This window comes from Pseudonaja textilis, chromosome 3 (genome assembly GCF_049901715.1).
Source record: "Pseudonaja textilis isolate UNSWEBS1 chromosome 3, rPseTex1.2, whole genome shotgun sequence".
In the NCBI taxonomy this organism is placed as follows: Eukaryota; Metazoa; Chordata; class Lepidosauria; order Squamata; family Elapidae; genus Pseudonaja; species Pseudonaja textilis.
The window spans coordinates 88,451,249-88,478,066 of record NC_141992.1 but is presented as its reverse complement, the minus strand read 5'-3'; the positions used below and the strand labels follow the sequence as shown (position 1 = coordinate 88,478,066).

General features: G+C 36.8%; 1 protein-coding gene across 3 annotated transcripts in view; it reads right to left on the bottom strand.

Annotated features, from left to right (window-relative positions):
* Window positions 1–26,818, bottom strand: part of DENND1B (DENN domain containing 1B) — a 214,343-nt gene that overhangs the window by 146,754 nt on the left and 40,771 nt on the right. For 2 of the 3 annotated variants that reach the window (XM_087930332.1, XM_026700460.2), the window contains exon 3: window positions 19,588–19,631. The exons of the other annotated variant lie outside the window; for it this stretch is intronic. In XM_087930332.1, the coding sequence (XP_087786458.1) occupies window positions 19,588–19,631 (44 nt within the window). The remainder of the gene's footprint in view (window positions 1–19,587; window positions 19,632–26,818) is intronic. 3 annotated transcript variants of the gene reach the window in all.

The window sequence follows — 26,818 nt, the reverse complement described above, 5'->3', positions numbered from 1 at the left end:
GGTCTATGGTGGCTCTGCTAAGCCAGTCAGCCTCAACATTGGCCACACCTGCAATGTGCTCAGCTCTGAGCAATACCTGGTGTCTCTCTGCCAATAAGCAGAGTTGTTCTGCCTCCAGTATCAGTGGCCGTGAATGTGTTCCCCCTTGGCAGTTAATATGCGCTTTGTTTGACACATTATCAGCCAAAACCAGGATGTCCTTATCTGAGACTGCATCTTTTAATTGCCTTAAGGCCAGATGGACTGCCCGGAGCTCTAGCCAGTTAATATTATGGCTCAAATCCGCCTAGGACCATTGTCCCTGAACCACCCTGGATTGTATATGGGCTCCCCAGCCATAAAGCCTGGCATCCGTGGTCAGTACCAACCTGCCAGGGTCCTTGAATAAGAGTCCCAGGGAGAGGGCCTTAGATGACCACCATCGCAAGGATCTAATAACCTGCAGAGATAATCTGACCTGTGAATGGGAGCAACTCATACCTGTCTTCTGATAAGGAAGAAGAAACAATTGGAGTGCCCTGGCATGCAATCTACCCCAGGGCACTATATTAATGCGTGGTGTCACTTTGTCCAGGAGCTTAAAGAGTTTATCCAGGGATACCCTGTGCTTAGATTTCATTTGCCCAATTAACTCCCTGATACTCTCAAGATGATCCTGGGACAAGGACACCTTGCAGGAAGTGGTATCTATTACAGCTTCCAGGTGGAGCAAACTATTGGTGGGAGTAAATGGCTCTTGGCCTCGTTGACAGAGAAGCCATGCTCCTGGATGGTGATTTCCAAATGCTCTGCTGCCCGAGATGGGGAGGATGACTGGACCAATATATCATCCAGGTAAGACTGGACTTTGACTTAGGGATGGCCCTAAGATGGGCTACCAGAGCTGCCAATAGCTTTATAAATGTTCTGGGACTGATGAAAGCCCAAAGGGTAAGGACCTGTATTGATAATGCCTCCCAATATAGCAGAACCTGAGGAATTGTCTATGGGCTGGAAGAATGGGAACATGAAGGTAGGCCTCAGTTAAATCTATGGAGGTAGGGAAATCTCCCTCCCTTATGCCCTCCAGAATAAACTGGAGAGAGTGCATCTTAAACCACCTGCATTTTACATGGCGGTTAAGACGCTTCAGATATAGAATTGCCCTCCATCCGCCTGAGACTTTTGGGATTACAAACAAGATGGAATAAAATCCCATGCCCTTTTGGTCCTCAAGCACCGGCTGAATAGCCTGAATCTCTAGCAGGTGCTGAATGGCTGTTTCCATGAGGACCTTCCTCTCTCTGTTTTTTGAAACAGGGCAACGAATACAAAACCTCAGGGGTATAGAGAGGAACTCTAGAGAAAGGCCCAAGCAGACCGTCTCCAGGACTCAGGTATCTGTGGTGTTCTCTTCCCAATACCTGGCAAACAAGGCCCAATGTCCCCCAATAGGAGGATTGGCATCAAATTTATCTGGGGTGTTGGAAGGGATGACCCCCAACTCCTAGAAAGGGTTGCTTGTTGTTAAACAGGCAATTTCTTCCTGTTCTGTCTTGGGGTTAATCTTGCCTGGGGTTGAAAGGTCCCTGGGGTCTAGAACACCCCTCCCCCAGTTTCAGGAGCCCTATAGAAGGCGTCAATCAGAAATCACCCCTTCTGGATCTGGAGGGCAAGATCTTCCCCTTGTCCTTGGAATCTACCAGTACCTTGCCCAGAGCTTCTCCAAATAATTTATCACCCTTGAAGGGGGCAGTAGCCAACCTCCACTTATGTCTCATATCAGCCTGCTATTGCTTGAGCCAGAGCAGGCGGCGAGAGGCTACAGTCCCACCTATTGCCTTATAGGCAAATCTGGCTGCACTGAGGGTGGCATCAGCAGAAAACTCCACAGCTGCTAGGAGTTTGTTTATATGCTGGTGTGACCTGACATCATCCAGTGGAATTCTCTCTTGCAGCTCTTGAAGCCAGATGAGAGAGGCCCTTTTAAAAAAGGATGCGGCCATGGAGGCCTTCACCGCCCATGCTGCTGACAGGTGGGTCCTCTGCAATGTTTGTTCATCCCTCTTGTCCTCTGCTTTCAACAAGTCCTCAAGCTTCCCCAAAATATCAGTGTTGGCTTGTAGGGCCGCAACTGGGGCATCCACAGCGGGCACTTCCAGGGCTTTAGAGAGATCAGCTCCCACGTTGAACAGCTTTCTGTCCAGGGAAGAAGGGCTTGGACCTGATCCAAGAGACGACCACTGCCTTTGGATGACTGTGGTGAACATCTTTGGCACAGGGATGACATCTGCTGTTATCGTTTTCTCCAAAAATAATGGGTCATTGGGATCTTCAGAAGGATCAGTTGGCTCCTGTGGTTCAGGAACCATGCCTTGCCCTGTGGTATTCTTTGCCTTAAAGAGGAGCGAGTTGAATATGGCCAGTTGGAATAGGCCTGGCATTGGGATTTGGTCAGAATCTTTCAGGCCTTCATCATCTGAATAACCTCTGTCCATCAGCTGCCCCATGTCAGGTGGGGTGGAGTGGGAACTTCCACCGGAAGCATAAGACCCTGACCCTGAATGCAGGGAAAGATCATCCTCATAATAAGACCTCTGTCTCCTGCTACGTTTTGAGGATGATGAAATTGAAGCCTCAGAAGGTGAACGCCTGGCCTGTTTCCGGGCTGCTAACACATCTTGCTTTACTGCCTCAGCTAAAAGAGCCTGCATGTTAAATTGGAATTCAGGCTCTTGTTCCACCACTGGTCTAAGTCCAGCTGACATGGGAGTAAATGTGGTCTCAGAGGCCAATCTGGATCTCTGGGCTGTCACTGGAAATTGCCCTGTTGCTGGGCAGACTGAAAAGAAGCTTCTAATTTCAGAGCCTTCAAGGGATTCTTCATCAAATCCTGCTCTTCAACTCCCCCTGTGGCCATTTCAGTTACTACTCTCCTGTCATTTTGTGAATGCCTGTCTTTTCTCAGTAACGGTCGTTCCTCATTTTGGCAGGAATCTGAGGCTATCGGTGCCATTTCTGCACTCTTTTGGGCCTCCTCTTGTCCCTTAGTCCACAGTTTCTTCAGTGCCTTACCTATGCGCCACTCGTCCCGCTCAGCTGCCTTGGAGCTCTTTCGAGCTCCTGTAGCTCTATTCCTTGGCTTGGGGCTGTCAGAGGAGATTAGTTGATCTGAGGCTGCTGGGCTGAGAGCATGATGGTCTGCGAGCTGTCTCCTCCGCTTTTCTAATTGCATAGCTAGCGTTCTGTGGAAAATCAGCCATTTTCCTCCCCGATGCTGCAAACCGAAGCCTTCAGAAAAAAATCTACTTCGTTTTCTCTAATCTATGCAGGTCAGAATGACACTCTAACTAAGGTCCTAAGTTTCAAAAGGGAGTTTCCTGTCTTCGTTCCTATCTTCTGCCCCCATTAAATGCTGCCGCGGTAAAAAGGCTTCTGAGGTAGCCGTTTAAGCCACCAAAAGCCCTCCCAAGCCAAACATGGGGTAATGGTGTGGATGGTATTTCTTTTTTTTTTTCAAAAATTTTTTATTGTTTTTTGACATACAAACAAACAGACAAAACATAAAAACATCAGCTCCCCCATATTTATATACAAACAGTGAGTCGGTTGGTTCATCAGTTTTGTGCACTCATCTCATAGTCACAATTGCAATTACCTTGTATAATAACTCTTATTGTCAATACAAACTTATAAATCATAATATCACTATTAAAAAAAGAAATTTGACTAGACTTTTGTACGATCATGCCTTTGTGAGATAACTATATTTTAAATAATTTATTCTAAAACAAATCATATAATCGTGCCAATTCTATCCTAAATAAGAGAGAGAAAAAAAGAAACAGAAAAATATTATATAAATATAATATCCAGTACCAAAAAAGAGAAAAGAAAAATAGAATCAATATTATTCCTTATTATCTAACATTTCTATTTTTGTATTTCATCATTCAACCATTGATAGAAAAGATCCCAAACTATATAAAATTGTTTATCTTCTTGCTCTCTGATTTCAAAAGTCAATCTACTCATCTCAGCACATTCCAATATTTTCTTTATGACTTCTTCCTGCAATGGAATTTTCTCATTTTTCCAATTTTTTGCAAATACAATCCTAGCCGCAGTCAATACATTTACAATCAAATATTTCAGCTCTTTACTATAAGCATCTGGTAAAATTCCCAGTAAAAAAAGCTCCAGTTTCAAGTCTATATGCTTCTTTGTCATTTTTTCCAGCCACATGTGGATTTTAGTCCAATATTTTCTAGCGTCCTCACAAGTCCACCACATATGGTAATATGAACCAGGTTTCTGATGACATTTCCAGCATTTTTCGGATTTGTTCTTGAACATTCTTGCTATCCTCATCGGGGGGAAATGCCACCTGTAAAACATCTTATACAAATTTTCTTTAAAGGCTGTAGACATTGTCATTTTATAATTTTGCAACCATAATTTCTGCCATTTCTCTAAGTCAATCCCATATCCAAAATTCCTCCCCCAAGCAATCATAGTTTCTTTAACTTGTTCTTCCTCCAACTTAATTTCCAATAAGTAACCATATAATTTTTTAATCACCTTTTCATCAGTACCCATCAAAATCTTATCTAAATCAGTTTGTTTATCATAAAATCCTCTGCTTTGGAATCCTCATAATACTTTGAATGTATTTGCAAATATGAAAACCAATTCATCTGTATACCTTGTTCCTCTAATTTTTGCATCGATTTAAGTTCACCCTTTTCATCTAGTAAATCCCCATAGCTAACTGTTTGTTCCTTTTTATAAATTATAGGGTAAGAAAACGCTTCTATCGTCGATAACCAAACTGGAATTTTCAAATAACATTGTTTTCTTGTCTTCTCCCAATTTAACCACAGAGACTCCCGTATATAATGTCTTCTAAAATACCCCTGTGTTTTGGTTCCCTTATACCATAAAAAAGCATGCCAACCCAACAACAAATCATGACCTTCTAATGTCAACAATCTAGTTTTCCTTAATGTTATCCATTCTTTAACCCACATCAAATTTGCAGCTTGGTAGTACAACTCCCAATTAGGCAGGCCAAACCCTCCTCTAAATCTAGCATCCTGTAAAAGCTTTAACTTTATCCTTGCTTTCTTGCCTTGCCATATATACTTCAAAACAATTTTATTTAAATCCTCAAAATATTCTTTTCCAAGCCTAATTGGTATTGTTTGAAACAAAAATAAAATTCTGGGTGTGTGGATGGTATTTCTACATACCTCCCGCTCAAATACCTCAATTGTTGTAGATCGGCCCTCAGCCGATCTGCTGTCCGATGGGCTGGGCCTAAGCCCTGACAGCTGTCAAATGAGTAGACCAGTCCTCAGTAGTAGATAGTATTCAGGATTGTTATTTTTACCTAATTCTCCAATTATTTTGATTCAAATTTGAATTCTTTTAGGAGCAAAATTAACACGTAGTCCAGCTAGCTGACTGAGTCAATTTCTGGGGCACTCTTAGCAACGGGGGAGTGTCCTCAAAGATCTGACAGACTCAGTCCAATCAGCAAGCAGTGACTGATAACCCAATCCTGAATGCTATCTACACCACAATGGAGAAATTGGCTGACTGAATCTCAGGAACCTTATACTGTATAACCAAGGCCTTTAACTTTGGAGTGATATCAGTGGGCATATAGAAAAAGATACCACTTTTTAATAAGCAGCTGTATCAAAAATCCTTGACCAATTTCAAGCTCTAGGAGCTCTAAATGCTTTATACCCAACTAGAAAGTTCATAAGTTTAAAAATAATAAATAAATACAAAGGAAAAACCAGTATCACAATACCATCTGTTGCTACTTAAATTTCATGTAGCAAAAAGAATTAGTAAAAGCCACTGTGAAGTTAACCAAACAGCCACTTGAGCACATAATCATGCCTACTGCATGAAAGGGGAGGGCTGCAAAAAGTACTTAATTTATAGCCTCCATTGCATTCTCAAATGTCAGTCCAGCAGATTCTTTAATATGATTAAGACTGGCTTGTTATCATCCGCCCAGGGCTTGTGACAAATTTCACAGCACTTCAAGAATAAAATTGCTTATCTTCATAGAGATTTGCACTCTGCTTTTGACATAAAATAAGGTGCCCATTTTGTTGCCTAGCTCAACTTTATGAGTTTATTTTCTATTTGCTATGGCAAGAGACTTGTAGCTGTGCAACCGACAGCCTGCTGTCTTGAATCTTATCTGCCTTGGCTTATTCAAGTTAAGAAGGAAGAAAGGAACAGAGGAAAAATGATTGGATGAATCCAGTAAGTGATAAATATATCTCTGTGCAATGAAGTGGTTTCACTAGATTTTAAAAGAGGAAATAATGAATATACTTATGAAAGAACCCATTTGATCCAGAACTTTATAACAGCTAGTGTTTGGAAAACAAGGTTTTGAAGAAAGCCGTTTTCTTACTAAACTAAAAAAAAAAAGGAAGAAACTGATTAACTCCTTCCATTTTAGCCTAGGTTCAGATCTGCTTTATGGAATTAATAATCATGAAATAATCTGATAGATGATTCCCTATGGGACAAAGACTGGGAAAATCCAGTACGATTCTGTTCATTTTGCTTGATATTTCATCAGCATTTGATTGACCATGGAGACTTTTATAAATGTGTCTGTCTGTGAGACAAGGTTGAAAGCACTATTCAGTGGTTCTATTCTTACTCAAAGGAACTCTCATAAAACAAATAAATTCCTTGATATCAGGGAATTTATATGATGGGATTCTACAAAGCTGCTTGAGGCAATCATCAGGGATTTAAGGTTGAAGTACCATCAATGTATTAGCAATACACTGCTCATAATATCTGAACCAGGAAAGGGTCTGCATGGCCTAAATTGGTACTTGCTTTAAATGCTCTCATGAGTTAGACAATACAGCAAAAATGAATACATCAGAGCTGAATTCTGAGAAGAACTGAGGAAGGATCAGGGATGGGATTCTACCAGTTCGGCCCGGTTCTAAAGAACTGGTAGCTCTGAAGAGCAGCAAACATCGAAACAGTTCTGTGTTTGCTGCTGTTTGGCCCACCTGCCCACCTGAGCTCTTACCTGTCCTTTATTTCCTGCTTTTTCAACCTCAGCTGCTTTGTGCGGCACAGCTGAGGTTGAAAAAGCAGGGGGAAAAGGCTTTTCAAATTCTGCACACCTGCGCTCAGCGCTTTTCAACTGTCTGGGCGGCACAGCCTAGGGCTGTTTTACACACACAATGTAGTCACTGAACCGGTAGTATCACCGGTTGAATCCCACCCCTGGGAAGGATATTGTAAGCACTGGACTCTTCCCCTTCAACCGAAAAGGATGAACTTCTGAAAGCTAGGTATTTCAAAAGGAATCCTTTATTGTAAGGTAGTGAATCCAGTATTAGTCAAAGCAGAATCTAAGATGCTTCCAGGCATACAGTAATAGATAAAGGGAGTTAGAACCCCTCCCCTTATTTAGATGTGGATGTAGTCAAACAAAGAACCAACATGTTAATTCCCCCCTCCCCTTCTCTGGGAACATATCTTAGAAGAGTTTCCCAGGGGTATCTTCCAGAGCTGGAATTTTTATGGTCCCTTCTCCTCTTGCTATCTCTCCAAGAGGTGACAAGTTTCTAGACATCTGGCTCCAGTCCTCCAGTTGTATATCATGTGCAAGTTATACAGATTCAATATAAGATTTAATATATTCAGGTTACATAAAAAAAGGATTACTTGTACCAACATTCCACCGCGCTTCTTCTTCCATTGAAGAATGGCAGATACATTAAATAGGAAATCTGACAGATATATTAAATAGAAAATCTGCTTATTCTAAAAAGGATATTACTTCCTCACAGAGAATTAGTTCTAATTTAGGGAGTTCCTGGAGTCATTATTACCACTAAAGGGGAATCTACATTATTACCAGCTTCAGCTTCTTAGAGACATGAAAATCTTTCAAAAGAGTTAGTTCACAATATGGAGATACATGTATAATGCACTTTTTCACATCAATAAATTACACAAGCCTTTTTCTGAGTAGCTACTTGCAAGCTGCTAGCAATGATTACACCCTCCTTCTGCCATTTTACTTCATTTTTTTCTTAGATCACTATAGTGATGGCAATTGTTTTCCATGTACTGGCAACTTTATATCTGTATTATTTATTTATTAATAAATTTATACAGCCACCAGTCTAGCAAAAAGATTTTTTTACACAATATGCTGTATGTGTATATGCTGTATATCTTTGTATCAGGTCTTGAAGATGTAACTGGTATGGAATGAAGCAGGCAGGTTGCTTACTACGGCACCTGGCCATGCACATACCACACCAGTGCAAAGCAAAAGCTCAGGGTACCAATCAGCTATCACATACATAACAAATGTCTGCAAATACAAAATAAAATAAAATCCTGTTCATTTCATCCAACATATGTACTACTCTGTACTATGTATTTGAAATTATAACAAGGAGGCCAGATGAACAGTAAACTACTCCAGTGCAAGGGAACTACTTCTACTTCTGGAATCCAACTTTTTAACTTTGGAGGCTGTGAGATCTACAGTACCTCCTCTTCATCTGCATTTATAAGGGAGGCAGATTTTATCTAGATCAGGCAGTCTCACAGAAATTGAGAACTCAAACCATAAAAGGGCTTTTTATGGATAATAACAGCACCTTCAATTAGAGTCCAAATTTATATATAAGAAAATTAAAAGTAACCCAGAGACCAAACAAGAGTGTTCAGACCTCTAAATATAACTCAACCCTAGAATTCTAGTTCCACAATAACACTACTAGATGATGGGTGCAAAGCAGCTGCGGTTGAAAATAACTGAAAGCGAGGATGAGCACCATGAGCAACGGGAAATAGAAGAAGAGGGAGCGTCTTCTTTCAACTACACAGTCCATATGCAACCCTACCAAACAACTTAAAATGGATGACTTTTTAAAAGATAAGAAATTGATAGCATCAAAGAAGGCTTCCTTTAGAACCAAATTATGGTCGGACTTGGAAATGTGGGTAAAAGGGTCAAATTCAGCTTTCTTTTGGAATGCTGTCTCAGGTATATTGAAAGAATGTAAATTTTATTTTGATATCCCCATTCCTGCTTCAACCTGGGAGAATTTTTATTCTAATCTTCTTTTTAAACCCAATCAGGACTCTATGCATACCCAAAGCAATGATTTATTAACTTTAGAAAATCTTCCTATCTGGCCCCGTTTCTGTTTCAGAAATTAAATCCATTATTCGATCATTAAAAGCTAATAAGGCACCTGGTGAAGATCTTTTGCCCCTGGAATTATTTAAGACTTATATGGACTGGTGGGCGCCTTTGTTAGCAGTTTATAAATACTGGCCGCATACCTGTGGGTTGGGAAGTGGCCATTATTGTTCCCTTACATAAAAAAGGAGACAGAGGCAATCCAAATAATTACAGACCAATAAGCCTAATTGGAATTGTTGCTAAAATGTATGCAAAGCATTTGTTGAGCAAAATTGAAATCTGGGTTATGGAGAATAATCTTTTGGCAGAGGAACAAGCAGGCTTTAGACCAGAGCGATCTACCATAGATAATTGCTTCACATTATATCATTTGGAAACAAGGTATTTAAAAATGGGTAAGAAATTATTTACTGCATTTATTGATATAAGTGCGGCTTTTGATTCGTTCAACAGAAATATCTTGTGGAGGAAACTGGCGGACCTGAACATGGAGCCCAGACTCCTTTTTCTGGTTAGGGCCCTTTACTCAAACACCCATGTGAAAATCCGTACTGGCGTAAATGGAGCCCTGTCTAGGAGCATACCTACCAATATTGGCGTAAGACAGGGCTGCATTTTAGCCCCAATGCTTTTCAATCTCTATGCCAATGATTTACCAGGATTCCTACATGCAGTAGATTTGCATATGGCAAAGATTCTTGATAAATTTATTAATACCCTTTTATATGCCGATGATATGGTATTAATGTCTCATTCACAAATAGGCCTGAGGAGACTGTTGCATAAGCTGAATACCTATTGTACTTTGAATTTCTTAAATATTAATAAAAGCAAATCCAAAGTGTTGGTTTTCAGCAGATTAATGGGGAGTCAACTGAATAAGTAAATTCTTACACCTACCTGGGAGTGGTCTTTACTAATACAAGATCTTGGCTTAATCACTTTAAAAGTAGTGCATTAAGAACTGAGATAAGCACCAAAAGATTATATAAATTATTTAACCATAATTACCCAGGTACTTTGACCCCTATATTCAAAGTATTTAGGGCAAAAATAGTTCTAATGCTGACATACGGTGCAGAACTGTGGGGTTTAAATAAAGCCTCCCCACTTGAACAAACACAGACCCGCTTTTTAAGACACTTATTGGGGACTGATAAGAACACTTCTGCTTCAGCAGTCAGAGTGGAATTGGGTATCCACTCCTTACAAAGCCATTTAATAATTAAAACATTTACATACTGGCTAAAGATGCAATCAATGGATTCGGATAGAATTCCCAAACTATGCCTAATTGAACAGTTAAATAAGTTCCAATTTAACTCCTGGGCCAGTCAATTCCACAGAGCCATCTTAAGACATGGGTTTTCTACCCAATATTTATTGACAAGTGTTTCCCAGGCAAGAGAAATTTTTAAACAGAAAGTCTTGGATATTAGTGCCCAGACTGACATGGAATTATTAGCAAAATACAGATCTATAAGATGGTTGGCTAAGAATACAAACTTCTTCCAACCTGAAAAATACCTTTCAATGGGTAGGCCACAATTACAGAGAAGAGCCTATACCAGAGCCAGATCTGAGTTACTGGATTCCATGTCCAGACATGGGCACTTCCACCATGTACCATACTACGAGAGAACCTGCTTATGTGGTTCATCTGCCATTGAAGATATTTCCCACATCTTGTTCAACTGCCAAATATATGCCCCCATTAGGCTTAAATATTTATCATCTCTACTGGAAAGAACAGCCCATTGGGAATCAAACCACAGATTGTTATATTTCCTCCGGGCCTCTAATGTACATATCGTCTGTAGGACTGCTAAGTTTATAATCAAGGCAGCGGTTCTAAGAACCCAATATATTGAACAAACTGGTGTATCCTGCAAGGGTGATCTATTATCCAATTTTTGACTCCCTGGTTTTCCACATAGGTTTTACTATTATATTCTTATATATCTAACTTATCTGTATTTTGCCTTGTTATATATTTATGTTATGTTACTGATAAGGTCTTATGACTATTCAATAAACCTCTTACCTACCTTACCTTACCTACTAGATGATGAGATCTGGAGATTAACTAGAGAACTATAAACTACAAATTACCTCCTCATGCCTTATGGCAGGGTTGTCAAACTCACAGCCCATGGGCCAGATGCATCATGCGCTGGCCATGCCCATGCCCAGTTTAGCAAAGGGGGAAAGTCGTGATACATCATGTGACAACACTGTGACAACGCAAATTTGATACCCCTGCCTTAAGCAAATCTTTGTTACAATATATACTGTTTATCCTGTCCCCATCCTTTTTCTTGTGAATTATATACAATGTTATGTATATATGCACATGCTGATAAAGTTTGGTCTAGTGGTCAAGACATCAGGCTAGAAACCAGGAGACTATGAGTTCTAGTCCCACTGTCACCAGCTGGGTCACTTTGGTCAAGTCACTCTCATTTGGTCTACCCCACTCCACAGGATTCTTGTTGTGGGGGTAATAGGAGGAGGTTAGGAGTATTAGATATCTTTGTCATCTTGAGTTATTTATAAAAATATTAAAGGCAGGATGAAAATAAATAAATAATCTTATAAAGTTACCTAACTGTACTACCGATATTATTTACATATTATTGTAAATCTATCATTGTATCTATCAATGCACTGAAGATCCGTATTTTTATTAATTAGCCTGCTCCAGTGCAAAGTTTACATTTTCTTACAACATTTTAAGGAAAACATATATAAAGAAACTTTCTAGACATACTAACTGAAAAATAGACCAGAAAAAAATAGTTGCAGGACTTCGCTGAAAACAGAGAGCTGCTGCAGAAACAGTATCCAAACAATGAGCACACACCTGACTTGAAGTTGTTATATGCAGCTATTTCACTACATCCTGTGGTTGGCAAACACAGCAAGACTCAAAACCACCTTCTGTGAGTCATACTGGTATAGAATCTAATTAGTAGGGCTTAGGGTGCCTATAGTAAGAAAAATGAATAATTTATCCAATAACACCATCATATCTTTACATGAAAATAGGAGAATAGTGACAGAAGGGAATCTCACACCTTTTCCCCCAGCTTTAAGATATACAAATGCATGCATTTTGCAGGGCTTTAGAAACACCATATGGAAGTTGTGAATACTAAAATAAGTGTGGATTGAGCAATGGAATGGAATACTAGATCTTATGAATTTCAGTCTGCTCCCAATTTATATAAGCATTACAAGGCAAAATAGCAGTTATTAGCTATTGTTTAAAAATGTGTGAAACACAACAGAAAACAGAAAAGGCACTATGAAAATCAGATACCAATGCAAGTTCCAAGAATGGCATTTAATATATCATCATTTTTGGAAAAATGGTCAAGAAAAAATGTTGGCATCCTATTTAAACCTTATAAGAAACAGCCTGAGAGTCCCAGATAACATGAACAACACAACATTATAACACATTATTCAGTCAAATATGAATGAAAGTAAACCGTAACTGCTTTGAGATCTGCAATTATAAAAACAACAAATTGAGAAAAAAAGAGAAGAACCATTTCCATTTTTTATGCAGAATAACCAAAACAAATTCTTCTAGAACCTGCAGAGTACTTCCAATTCTTTACTCATATTTAACAAATGTGTGGCCTTTTAGATCTAAGAAAACCCCACTTTTCCATGATCACAAGTCATGTCAAACATTAGCATTCAAGAATGTTTAAAGTATTCCTTCAACATGTGCCATATATTCCTTGAAATATGCAATGTAACTGCAAATTAAATGCACGTTTAACATATAAACAGAAACTGATAAAAAAAACCTGTGTATATTAAGAATATATTAATACTGCAAAGAGGTAATGGGGAAGGGACCAAGAAAGCAAAACCAAAACCAAGAACATCTATTAGCAATGTGATTTTCTGTTACTGTAGCAAATCACAGACCTTATATCTGTGTCCAACATTTGTAGCCAGACAGAATGTACATATTTATGAAATGTTGTGATCAAAGACAACCTAACTGAAAGAAGCAAGCAGGAAAACTATTTTAGGAAGCAGGAAAACCTTAACAATGCAATTTGAGTATAAGATGCTCTTTTTGCTGAAAGCAAATCAAGAAATCCACTCTGAGTGTAAATTCAACAACCTATTCTAATTCTAAAGATACTACTACTCTATCACTGAATAGTAGTTATTTTGTCCAGTGCACTGATTTTTAAAGATATCAGTGAATAGTTCGCCAGCTTTTTTTACAAGGGAGTGAATGTAGACTAAATCCAGCATTCAATTTGTTTGGGTTAATATGCAATATCAAAAATGCTACCCTTAATTAAATATTACACTTGGTAAAAAAAAAAATAAGCATTTTTGTTTTTCTCTAAATAGTGTCAAATATTACAGCTGTGCCATAAGTAACATATGCATACAGTCTATTAAAATGCACATAATTTATCTTGCTCAAAATGAAAACATATCTAACAAGTAATTCTATTCATCTGGCCCTTTTTCACCCAGCCTTAAGATATACAAATGGATGCCTTTTCACCAGAACATAGCAGCTGGTAATGAAAAGGAAAGCATTCAAATGATCATTTTCACATCATATTCCTTCGTCTTTTCTCCAGTTTCTCCTGTCTTTCTTTGAGCTCCATTCTATTACAAGAGAACTGCTTCTTAGATCAATTCATATTTCCATAATCCACACTGCTGTTTCTCCCTCTTCTCCCCAGGGTAACTACCCCCTACATCCAGGACTCTGGCTTACAACTGTCATTAAGACCTGTAACAATAACAAGATAACAAAAGAGGTTGGTCAAGATGAGGCTTGCCTCTACCATATGCTGATCAAATGCAATATTTCAGACCCATGGAAATGCTATAAAACAAAATCATGCTCCTAGCAAGGCTTTGGACTTGCCACTTGTCCCTCCAAATGCAAGAAATATAATCTTTTTTACAATGTCAACTATATACTTGAGGTACATAAAACATTTATGTACAAATGATAATTTGCATTCAGGGTGGAAGGATTCAAACTCTTTAAATACCAAATGGTAAGGAGTCCTTCCTCAGGTCTTCAAAATATTTGCTTAGAAAAACAAGAGTCAGACCTGAACTCTGTATATAAAACAACTGGATGGATAATAAGCTGTAAGTTAATAATAAAAACATAATAAATAGTTCACATTTAAAACTGTTATATGTGTATTTTCCTAATATTTTCATAGTGCCATGAACATATTTTAACAAATGGTATGAACAGTTGCCTAATCACACAAAAACTCTAAGGTTTTGGGTTATTGTTCTTGAAATCAGATCATATCACATCAGATGTCTATGATTCTCATCTGGAAAGTTATAACAAAATTACATGTCTTTCCAGAATAATTAAGGATAAAATATACAAATAATACAATTCCTGTTTCTCTGGGGTAGTCTTTGTTTCCATGTACAGTTTCCATGTACAATTGAGGAAAAAAGAAAGGGGAAAAAACAGCAAATAGGAAAATGGGCTTCTTCCAGATTTATTTTTTCCATTTTTTTGTTCCCTGTTAACTCAGTGTTCTTTGAAGTAAGTGTCCTTCAAATCATGGATTATGAAGCTGAATAGTTTCAGAAACCAAGTTTAGGTTTTGCTGTAGTTAATCAGAACAAGAGTGAAATATTCCTCACAATCATGCTAACAGAAAAGTGAGAGCCGATGAGAGAAGTAAAAGTTTGAATCATAAGTGAACAGACAATGCCTAGTTCTAGTTATGTATCATGCCTTTCAGCTAATAAAAATTTCCATATTTCAAATTTTTATCACAAGAAAACGTCACCTTCCAATTATTCAATTTTTAGGAAGTATCCATGCTTATTCTGTTGCTTAAAGCCAGGGGTGGGCTTCTACCAGTTCTGTCCACCTCTGTAGAACCAGTAGCTCTGAAGAGTAGCAGACATAGAACCGGTTCTATATCTGCTGATGTTTTTGCCCACTCACCCACCTGGGCTCTTACCTGATCTTTATTTCCTGATTTTTCAACTTCAGCTGCCGAATGAGGCATAGCTGCAGTTAAAAAAACAAGAAAAGGGGGCTGTTTCAAAGGCCGCTCCTCAGCAGGCAGTGTGCTAATGACGTGCTAATGACGATTTATGACAATTTACAGGCACGCGGCTCACAGCGGGCAGGGAAGCTCATAAATCCCGAAATGGTAGTTAACCCTTTTGTATCCCACCCCTGCTTAAAGCCAAAGTTCAAGAGCAGGTAGCCATCCATAATAAGCACATCAATGAACACTACTGTAGTTCTGCACAGTGATTCCATACTGAGATAAGCAAGTGATAAGACAAGTGTTATATGTTCTTCCAGAATGCATTTACTGGATTCAATATAGACTTCCCTCCCCAAAGTCTTATTACTATACAATGTTTATTGAAGAAATTTTTATCTTGTCATTTCAAGAGCCTTTGTTCCTATTTAGAAGTTTTGTTTCATTTACTTTTTTTTCTGCAGAGACAATATAAAGAGTATTACCCCTGGACAAGCAAACCAGATCCCTTCATATAGCATAAGTTCACAAAGATAAGGTTGTTCCTGGCACAGGATAATTTTCACAGTGCTGCTCCAGAAGATCTTGTCTGGAATTGTTGTTTCTCCACCAAAAAGTCTGGTAATTTTGCGTTGGAAAGGACAATCTATGATAAAAAGGAAGTTTCCTGTCCAAGCAGATTACATGTAAACTGAAAACTATTGTTCTCTCCTTATAGATAGTCCTCACTTTATGAGTAAAATTGGGATTGGCAATTCCATTTCTAATTAACACAGTCATTAAGTGAGACATCATATGACTGTGAGATTTACAATCTCATTCTGCTGCAAATCACTCTCAGTTGTTAAATGAGACCTGAATGCCTGTGACTTAAGGCTTTATTGTCAGCTTCTCTATTGGCTAGTCATAAAATTACTTTTTTTCAGTGCCATCATAACTTTGAATGATCGTTAAACAGAACAGTCATTATGTAATGTGTACCTATACTGTAATGCGATAAAAGCCAGTCAAGTCTGCAACTTAATTTTATGAGAATTAAGAATTTGGAGAAGAAGAACATTTGACTCAGTGTTTCTCCTCTCTTAATTAAGGCAGTATCTTAGGGCTCTGAATTCTTAGAATATGAATAGTTGAAAAAGAGCTTTTTGAAAAATCATATTATGGTTTCTTTTTAGAAACAGAACTCCTGGGCGAAGTCCTGAAGCAGGAGTGACTAAAAAGTAAGTTTGCAAGAAGGAAAGGACAAACAAGAAAAAAATTACTTATAATCAGACAGAAGAATGGCTGGCAAGTAGAAATGAACAGATTTATGTCTCTTGTGGAATCTCATAATGTAATGATTTGCCAGGGAGACGGATATGTCGGTACTTACTTATCTTCAGTTGGTTACGTAGTATATTAGAACAGAAGCTATAAAATAGGGACTGAAAATGGGTACCTTCTCAACTAAACCTAATTCAAATAATGGTGGTCCCATCTCAACAGCTCTTCCTTCACCTGGCAAATAAATCCTTTCAGGAAGCAGTGAGCAATCGTAAGTAGTAAAATGGTTGCCCAAAATGTTGCTTTGTTCACTTTTTTGTGCATCTGAAAACCATGGAACAACAAATAGAGCATAGTATAGTTCCTTGCCTACTCCCAGTAAGTAGGAAGAAAGAAAAGGAAGAAGTTAACATGAACTTTAAGCTTTTAATCTAACTATTGGCGGGGTGGAGAACTTCGGCTTCAGGGCCAAAAGAACAAACTTTTGAAAACCAACTCACTTCTATAGAGGAATATTGGAAGGTACTATAATCACAATGTTTACCTTAAGGGTGATATTTGACCAAAAATATGTCAGGGTATTGTATAACTATTTGAAGGAAACATAAAATGGGGGGAGCCATATTATATTAATTTCAGGTGGTGATTATCACAAGAATAAAGCAAATTATTTATTTTGTTAATTTAATTGTTAAAATAGAAAAAAACACAAGACACATAGTAAAGAAATATAAATAAATACATATTAGTTTGCCTTGTAGAAATCAGGAATTTACAAGTGGGCCAACAATCCAAGAGTCAGGATGAAAATATTTTTAAATTTATTACAGAAATACAGAAACGGTCACTTTCACGAAAATTGAAAAGAAACAGGTATAATTAGGGGAGGGGAATACTGCTGTGCATGCCTTGATTTTAGTTGCATCTTTTAAACTTAAAAAAAAAACTTTTTACACTTTAATAAACTATAAACTGCTTTTATATAATATGATCATTTTCTCGTATTATGTGCATGATACATGGTCAGCTACAAGGCCTCTTCATCCTTCATGTTCTCTTTGTGCTAAAAATCTATATCCACTTTTCTTCATCAGTCAGTTGATTGGTTATGTGGTAGACAGCAGAAGACCACAAGATCTACCTAGATCAGAATGATGGGGGAGGGATTAATCTCTTTTTCACTCCTCCCAAGCAACTCTATGGGAAAAAATCCTTTTTTTTTCTGTTTTCAAGAACTGTATCTATAGAGCTTCAAAGGAAAATCTACCTAAGTTCTTAATTAAAACAGTAAAAGAATTTAAAATATTAATTGCAAGTATAATACATTTATTATTCATGTACGCCCCGTGTATGAATATATATGTACTATAGTATGCCTTTGAGATTAAACCATAATTAAGATAGTAAAGCTAAAAGTAACAAACTTTGCTCTCAGTCAAAGATTCATTAATTTCATTCTGCAAATGAAGTTTCTGTGTGCTAAAACAGAGTTCAACTTCTATTACTCCGTGAAAAATTGTTAAAAAAACAACAATCCCAGAATTAAAATCAAAAATTCTGTGCTATTATGAACAATCGCTATTAATATTAACAATCAGTGTTATTGATTTTAATGGAACTCACATTTGCGTAACTATGTTCAGTACAAGAGCACAAGTGCTGAGTTGTAAACCGCACTGGCGAACATAGTTCTTATATAAATCCTGATATTAAAAACAGAATTAAAAACAGAAATCAAGCTGTTGTTTATATATACCTTATTTTTCTGAAAGTATCTGGCATTCTTCAAAGCAAAACTGAAAAATATGTTTGAACTAATTAAATTATGGTTTTATTGTTTTTAAGGAGTAAAATATATTAAATACAAATTTGTACCCAGGCTCTCATAACCTGTTAGCAGATTGTTAAAAAATAATGTATATCAAAAATGGGTAACTGTTATCAGATTGAGTACTTATTACGAACTATCCATCAAAAATTGTAAGCAGAAGTCGGGGGAAATATAAAAGCAGGAGAGACCAGTGTAAAATCAACATTTTAATTTTTATTATATCTATTAAATTCAACATTTACATGAATTGAACTGAATTGAATCAGGTTTAACATAATTATTGCATGCATATTTAATGACTGGCCTCCTGTCAAACTAAGAATTATAGTTCATAAGTTTTGAAGGGACTCTGAAGCTATGTGTCCTCAGAACTTGGATTGTACACCTTTGATAAATACTTTATGCACTGAATATTACAGATTTCTGTGAAAAAAGGCATTCAAAACCATTAATATTTAGTTCCACCTGTTTGGCCTAAGGTGTAAGACAGGAGTATCAAATTCGCATCATCACATTGTCATCATGTGACGTATTGTAACTTTGCTAAAACGGGGGTGGGCATGGCCAACACATGACGCATCCAACCCACAGGCCATGCGTTTAACACCCCTGGTGTAAGACAAACTGACACTGTGCCATCCATATATCACAGTGTTTCTCAACATTTAGAGCTTGAAGATATGTGGACTTCAACTCCTAGAATTCCCCAGCCACCATGGCTGACTGGGGAATTCTGACTGAAGTCCACACATCTTCAGGTTCTCAAGATTGAGAAACACTGGTGTATGATATTTCTACAACCAATGGGATGAGCTATCATGAAACATTCATAACTGATCTGATTTATCTGTATTGTGTAAATAAATGTCTAAAATCACCACTTGAGCTTATTAATAAAGTTATGCACCTGGTGACAATTTTAATCTTTTTATATCAATCATAATTACACTAATGTAGCCCACAGGAGGGTTATTAATAATAGTAGGAAAACAATTCCATCAGAGATATATCCACACATACATCCATGGCCTTAACTAAAGTAACTAATATCCTGTGTAATGTTTCATGTAGAAAACAAATTCTAATAATACAATCAGCTGGTGAAAATTCTCTTACTGCTATTCCCAACCATCTGTCTTTCTCCAGCACAGTAGAAAAGCTGATGCAGAGAGAGAAATGATGTTGATATCATTATTGTTGTTATTACATTTACTGCTCTGTCATTTTAAAAGGATCAATCTCACATGTCTAACCTGGTCTCCAAAGTCCTCCGGGAACTTCCACAAAACCACAGGATCTGTAAATAATTGACAGGCAGCATTAATCAGAGGCAAAGAAGCAGCATCTTATAGTAGAGTACATTAATATTAAAGAGGGCCAATGTTGCTTTAGGCTCACAGAGAGATAGATACTGTACAAAAATGTGTCTAAGAAGAAAATCCTAAAGTATTCAAAACATGTTCTAAAACATCATATTAGAATTATATTTGCATACTTGTTAACAGATCAGTAGGCTATTCTATGCTTATTTTACTCAATGCTTTTTTTACTGTACAGTTTTTCAATGTTATTTAAATTATTTACCCAACTGTTTAATTTAGTAAAGACAGTTAGAATTAGGGGGAAATGTATTGCTTCCTAATGCTGTAAGTAATATTTTATTCTCTTAAATGACCATCTGGATTTTTTCCCCTGTCTTCTAACTTTTGCAACATTTGGGATTTTCAGAGAATAAGACTGAAGAAAACAAACCAACATATCAATAGTTGCATCATGGCACTGATTCATGCATGCATGTATTTGCTTTTGTTCCTGCTTCTACCACTGAAACTCCATCTGTAAGTAAATTTAAATGCAGCATCCATTTAACCACTGCATGTGTCGCATGAATGTTTGGATTTGGGCTCATATTTTACTAGTAATTTATAAATTATGCCTAACCAATGTTCAATATTACACATTATAAGATTTTCAAAGTCAGATTCACCTCTCAGCATTCCCCCTTCTGGATTTCTTTTATTCCTGCATTACTTCATTGTATTTCAAGATACTGCAGCCAATTAAATGTGCAAGAGCACTGTGTGGTAAGAGGCATTATTATATGACATTGTAGCATACAAAGAAATTGTGATTGTACCTTATTTATTTTTATATATTTACCACTACATCCTGTCATTTTTATATACATCTGAAATGTAAGTATAGTCAATTAGATATAAAAGACAGCTAGACTCTTTAGATTATAGCAGTCCCCATAATAATTCTATCTACAAACTTACAGTGCATTTAACTTTTAATAAATATTTAGTAAGAAATTTATTTTATTATAAATCAAGTGGGAAGAAAAAAATTACATTATTTTATTCCATACTATTTGAAGGAACAGAAAGGCCACAGAACTTTACAAGTATTACAAGCATGTTACATATTCATGTCAGAGCACATTTGTTATATGAGCTATTATTTGAATATAGTATAAATAAGCAACAATAGAGAATTTCAATGGAAAATGATATTTAATTTCTTCCACATATTACACTTAGAGAAAATTGATATAGGATGTTCCACTGTTGGTATCATATTCCAGTTCTGATTGTTAAAATAAAACAATTGTAAAAATTGTTGGAAATGTAATTACCAAGTCAGATTATTATTTTCTATATGGTGGCAATCTTTTAGAGCCCATCAGTTCCACAAACTAATAATACTTTGAAACAAATCTTAAAAGTTGTTTGCCCTTTCAATACGCAGTTTTCTTACTGAACATTACAGAACCACATCTTTCTTCAAATTATGTTGAATCTAACTTCATATATGCCAACCGCTGCAAGGAAGGCACTGGTGCATCCATGAGAAGCGGGGAAAGGAAGAGGGCAAAGGATGGTCAAGGAAAGTGTGGCATGCAGGAAGGCTGGGGGGGGGGAAGGAATTACATTGTAGCCGGAGGTGGTGTTCAGCAGGTTCTGACCAGTTCTGGAGAACCAGTAGCGGAAATTTTGAGTAGTTCGGAGCACTGGTAGCAGAAATTTTAAGTAGTTCAGAGAACTGGCAAATACCACCCCTTACTGGCCCCGCCCCCATCTATTCTCTGTCTCCCGAGTCCCAGCTGATCAGCTGGGTCTTCTTTTGTTGCCCTGCACAGGAGAACGGAGCTGGAAAGCAGGTTAGTGGGATGGGGAGGGAATGGGGTTTTGCAACAACCTTCCCCCAGGAGTGGAGAGGGAATGAAGATTTTACAGTATCCTTCCCCTGGAGTGGGGTGGAAATGGAGATTTTACAGTATCCTTCCCCTGCCATGTCCACCAAGCCACGCCTAGTAAGCCACGCCCACAGAACCGGTTGTAAAAAAATTTTTGAATCCCACCACTGATTGTAGCCTTCCCTGTCAGTTTCCCCATTGACTTTCCTTGTAGGAAACTAACAGGTAAGGTTGCAAATGGCAACTATATGACCAGAGGATACTGCAAATTATCATAAGTGCAAGCTTGTTGCTAAGTACCCAGATCACAATCATGTGACTGTAGGGGCACTGCAACAGCCAGAAATTCAAGGAAGAGTCATAAGTATGTCTCACTTAGTGTCATCGCAACTTCAAACAGTCATTGAACAAGTAGTTGGTCAGTGAGGACTATTTGCAAATTGAAACTATCCTCATGAAAAGTTAACCCTGTAGCAAGTGCAGACTAATCCCCAAAGCACTAAGAAATGACTAAAAGATCGCACCAAATTTCTGCAACCCCATTCACCAGATATTCTTCAATCATAATTAAATATACATGGTAATGTTTCAGACCCAACTTCCAGGATAATTTTTAATAGACAAATGATTTAGTTTCCTTAAGAACTATATAAATTTTGTTCAAAAACAATAGCATTCCACAAATTTATAAAAAAACAAAAGACACTTTAAATTATTTTTACTGGATAAATTATTGTGTGTTGGTAATGTTTATGTTTTTCTTGACTTATTTCTGGTAGTTGTAATCTACTAGATATCAAAGCTTCAAGAATTATGGATTTTTTCATATATGGGAGCTGAGAAAATTATGCAACACTAGCAGGAGACATCTACACCTAATTCGCAACAAGGTTTTTTTTTTTATAAGTGCGGTCAACTCTTGATTTATTTTATTTTTTTCAAATAAAAGGACAAAGAAATTTTCAGAGTATATAAGGCTATAGTTTTAAAAAACTATAACAATTTTCTATTTGTTTCTTTTTTATTTTAATGATTAATTTTGAAGTTAAGCAGTATTTCATATTTTTTCTTCTGTTGAATAGAATATATTGAAACCAGTTTTGCATAAACTGTGAACCACTAGCATTCAGAACTCTCTTCATGCGGGACTCCAATATACAACACATTGCATCTAACCAGACTATCCAATAATAGATGCACTCTGAAAAAGACTATCAAAAATCATAAGATGTTGGCACCAGTTGGAAAAAAAAATGTTCCTCTCATCTGCATAGAAATCTGTTGTTCTCACATAAGAAAGAAAATGGATTGAAGACTATTATCATACCTAACCTAATCCCTTTTGAAGACACAGAAGTGACTTTTCTGTTATTGTAATATATATGATATGCTTATCTTCCATATTTAAACTTACATATAAACTACAGAACTGTATATAAAGTACTTTACATTTTATATTTACCATCTTAAATACCAATATTGGGCAGGAGACAAAGGATACAAAATTGTGTGTGGTTTATTTCAACAGTGACCAACAAGAGGAAAAGGCATTCATTGTTCAAAGATATTATAAATCAATTCAAGAGACATTTCAAAAAACATATTTTTATTAGAAACCGTATCCCAAAACATTATAAATCCAATATTATCTAAATTTGCTTTCCTTATCAGATATTAGAATCTTACTTAATTCATCATTCAAAGTATCCTATTTTATATTGCTTGAGGTTGACATACTAAAACTACTACAATAATGAAAATGTAAGTTAAAACAAATATATACAAAAGATGTATATGTGCCTATCTTAATTTAGAAAAATAAAGTGTATATTAATAATAATGGAATGCATCTGCAAGGCTGGTTCTGCTACATTTTCATTTATTTTTATACAATGTCATCTCTTCTCACATTCCTAGAATTGATGCTGTGTTGGAATGCAGAGCAGTTTAGACTCAAATTCACAAAGCACCCAACCATGAGTGTTGACTTCATTGTCTTTGTAATACACATTATAAACACATATGAAATATGTATACAATAATTAGGCAGAGAGGAAGAATAGGTAGACTTTCTGTCAAGTATTTTACGTTCTGTAAGACATTAAATCCCTCTGAACAGCATACAAGTAGTCCTCAATTTATGATAGAAATTGGGACCTGAATTTCTGTCATTAAGTGATACAGCTGTTCACTGAGACCACATCACTTTGGCAACAGCAATTTCTGAAATACCAACTGTCACTGTTAACTGAAACCATAATCATATGGTGTGGAAATTTATTGCCTATTTCCAACATCTAAAGTTAGAAAGAAGTCAGGCAGTAAGTGGCTGACAGGAAAGTGGCTGATGTTAGGTGGGGGAGGGAGCGAGAGGCTGCATGGGAATGTGAGGGAGGTTTCGGGATGGTGGGTCAGAGATGCTGTGCAGGTCAGGGAGGGTGTGCAGCAAGCAGGGCATGGGAGGTGATATATGGGCCATGAAGGCTTAGAGGTTGTATACAAGGGATAGAGGCATGGCATTGGTCAGGAACAAAATAATCTGACAACAAGCATATATTTCATAATCCCTATGCCTTTTGCCATTAATAGTTTTAAAAGATACCATGCATTTTCTCATAAGCAGACATTTCAAGAAAATGGGAATAATTATAAAGTATGTATTTTCTATTTAGTGTTTCCTCATATAATTTGAGGGGGGTACAAAGGTTCAGTGGTTAAAAACACCAACCTTATCAGCTAGAGCTGACAGCCCAGGTTCGAGACCGAGCTCCATGCAACAAGGTGATCTCCTGTTACTTGCCCCAGTCCCTGCCCACCTAGCAGTTTGAAAGCATGCAAATGCAAGTAGATTAATAGGTACCATTTTGATGGGAAGGTAACAGTGTTCTGTGCACTTTGGGCATATAGCCACACTATGTTTTTAGAATTTTTCTTTTTACATTTTCAAGGGGAAGTACCAAGTAGAGTCTGAATGATGAGATCTACATGATATAAAATAGATATTAGAAATTTGAATGTTATAATTTTAGAATGCACAAATTCAATGTTTAATGAGATTTCATATGATAATAACAATAAGATTTAAAGGTGTTGCACTTCGATTGGCAATCATAGGGGGAATTTTGCTTCTTAAGAATGTTGGAAGGGGGATTTCCAGTTTGCAAGGCTTCGGCGGCGGCAAGAATCCAGGATCGCGCGCGGTTTCTGCTGCGCTCGTCGCTGGAGTGCCCCCGATCCAGCCGGATTTGGGGGCTAATAGTTACCCCGTAGAGATAACTGAAGACAGGGAGATCTGGCAGGGGTCCGGGAGAATCGCAACCCCCTCCTCAGCTGGCTTAACTCCCTTTTCCGAAAGTGGTGGAGCGGTGGTCAGCAATGGCCACCACAAAGAAGCTTTCATCCAGATAAGAATGTGCAGGAGGAAGCTGAGAAAGTGAAAGTTCTGGCTGACCGGGATAATAAGTAGCATTTAAATACCCTGGAATTTGAATTTCATTAAAGATACATTGCTCCCAAAGAAGATTGGAAAAAGCGGCGAATGAAAGTTAAAAGGGAAAGTTTGTTTTTTCTCACTCTCCTTCCTTACAGTGACAGCTGTTGAACGAGAAATCGGAAAAACCTGTTTTGGCATCAGCTTGTAATTAAACTGAAAAGTAAAGCCAAGGGGACAATAAAGATTTTTGAACATTGGAAAAAAAAATTTCTTCGTTATAAGTGGGAAGGGAGAGGAAAAGAATTAATATTAAGATTTTGCTGGAGGAGGCTGCTTGGAATTTATAAGATTAGAGCTAAGTTGTAACAAGACTTCTAAAAGATACATTTTAAATTGGAACTTTGCAACTGAACTGTAACCCCAGGAAGAGAAAGTGCAAAAAGAAGAAAGTGCTAAATGAAACAGTCTGTGTGTATTTGGATTGCTTGATGACTTTGGGACTTTGGGACTTTTGGAAATTATTATTTGAAAGACTAAAAACATTTGGGTTGTTTAAAAAAAATTCTTTTTCACAATGGCATTACTTGTCGATGAACTGAAAATGGAATTCAAAAAGTTAAAAGAAGAGGAACAAGAAGAGAAGGGCTCTTCTGGCTCTGTTTTCCATTTCTTAGAAATGGCGATTTCTACCTATCAGAAACTACAAGAACAAGAAGATTGGGATGAAGAAGAAGCCATCTTTAATGAACAAGCAACTCTAGCTGGGGAAGAAAAGGGAAAGAGGGGAAAGGGAATGGAGAATTTAAGACCTAAAAAAACAACCAAAAAAGAGAAAAATAAGGTGAAAAATTGATACAATGTTAGAAAGCAACAGAAAAGAGGAACACAGAAGAGGGTGGAGATCAAGAGGGTGGAGATCAAGAGACAAGGGGATAAAAAGGCTAGATTGGAGAAGAAAGGAAGGGAAAAGAGGGAGAGAAGTTACAAAGGTTTGAAACAAGATGTAAAGAAACAGGATTTTTTTAGAGATAATGGGTAAAAATATAATTAAAACAGATTCTGCAAAAGTACATAAGATTGTATTGTTGTATTTGAAATAATGTTAGAAAACTGGAACATTATATGATTATAAAATGGGATAAAATATTAAAAGGAATGTGTAAAATGTTTAAGACTTAACGATAGAGTTTAATTTGTTATGGATTATTGTTTTAATTATATTATAAATTTATTAATTTTTTCTTATTTTAAAATATAGTATGTGGCTTTAGAATGTACTAAGCAGAATCCAAATGAAAATTATATATTATTTTAAGTGTTAAATTTAGGGGAAAGATATAAAGGCGTCATACTTCAATCAGTGATTACAGGAAAAATTTTGTATTAATGAGAAAAGATAATAGATAATTGAAACAGAACAGACAAAAGATATAAGCATAATGATCTAAATTGAGATGAAATAAATAAAACAGAATTAAGAGAGTGAAAAGAGGGGAGAAGCTGTATAGAAAATATAGAATGGTAAATAAGATATGAAATGGTATATAATGTGAGCATGAATTCGAATTTATGTCTGTACAAAAAGATGTAACCCAGGATTAAGCCGCTTTCCAAAAAGAAGTGTTATGTTTTCATGTTTTGTGTTTTGTTTGTGTATGTTTGTTTATCGAAAATTAATTAAAAAAAATTTTTTAAAGAATGTTGGAAGAGAACATATGAAATTGTAAACAAGACAGATGAAAGTATAAGTACAATGAATAAAAAGATATAAAAATTTAGGTAAAAGAAATACAATTGAATAAGAAAAAAAATGAGATAACCATAAAAGAAAATTAAGAGAAGTAAAGGGAGA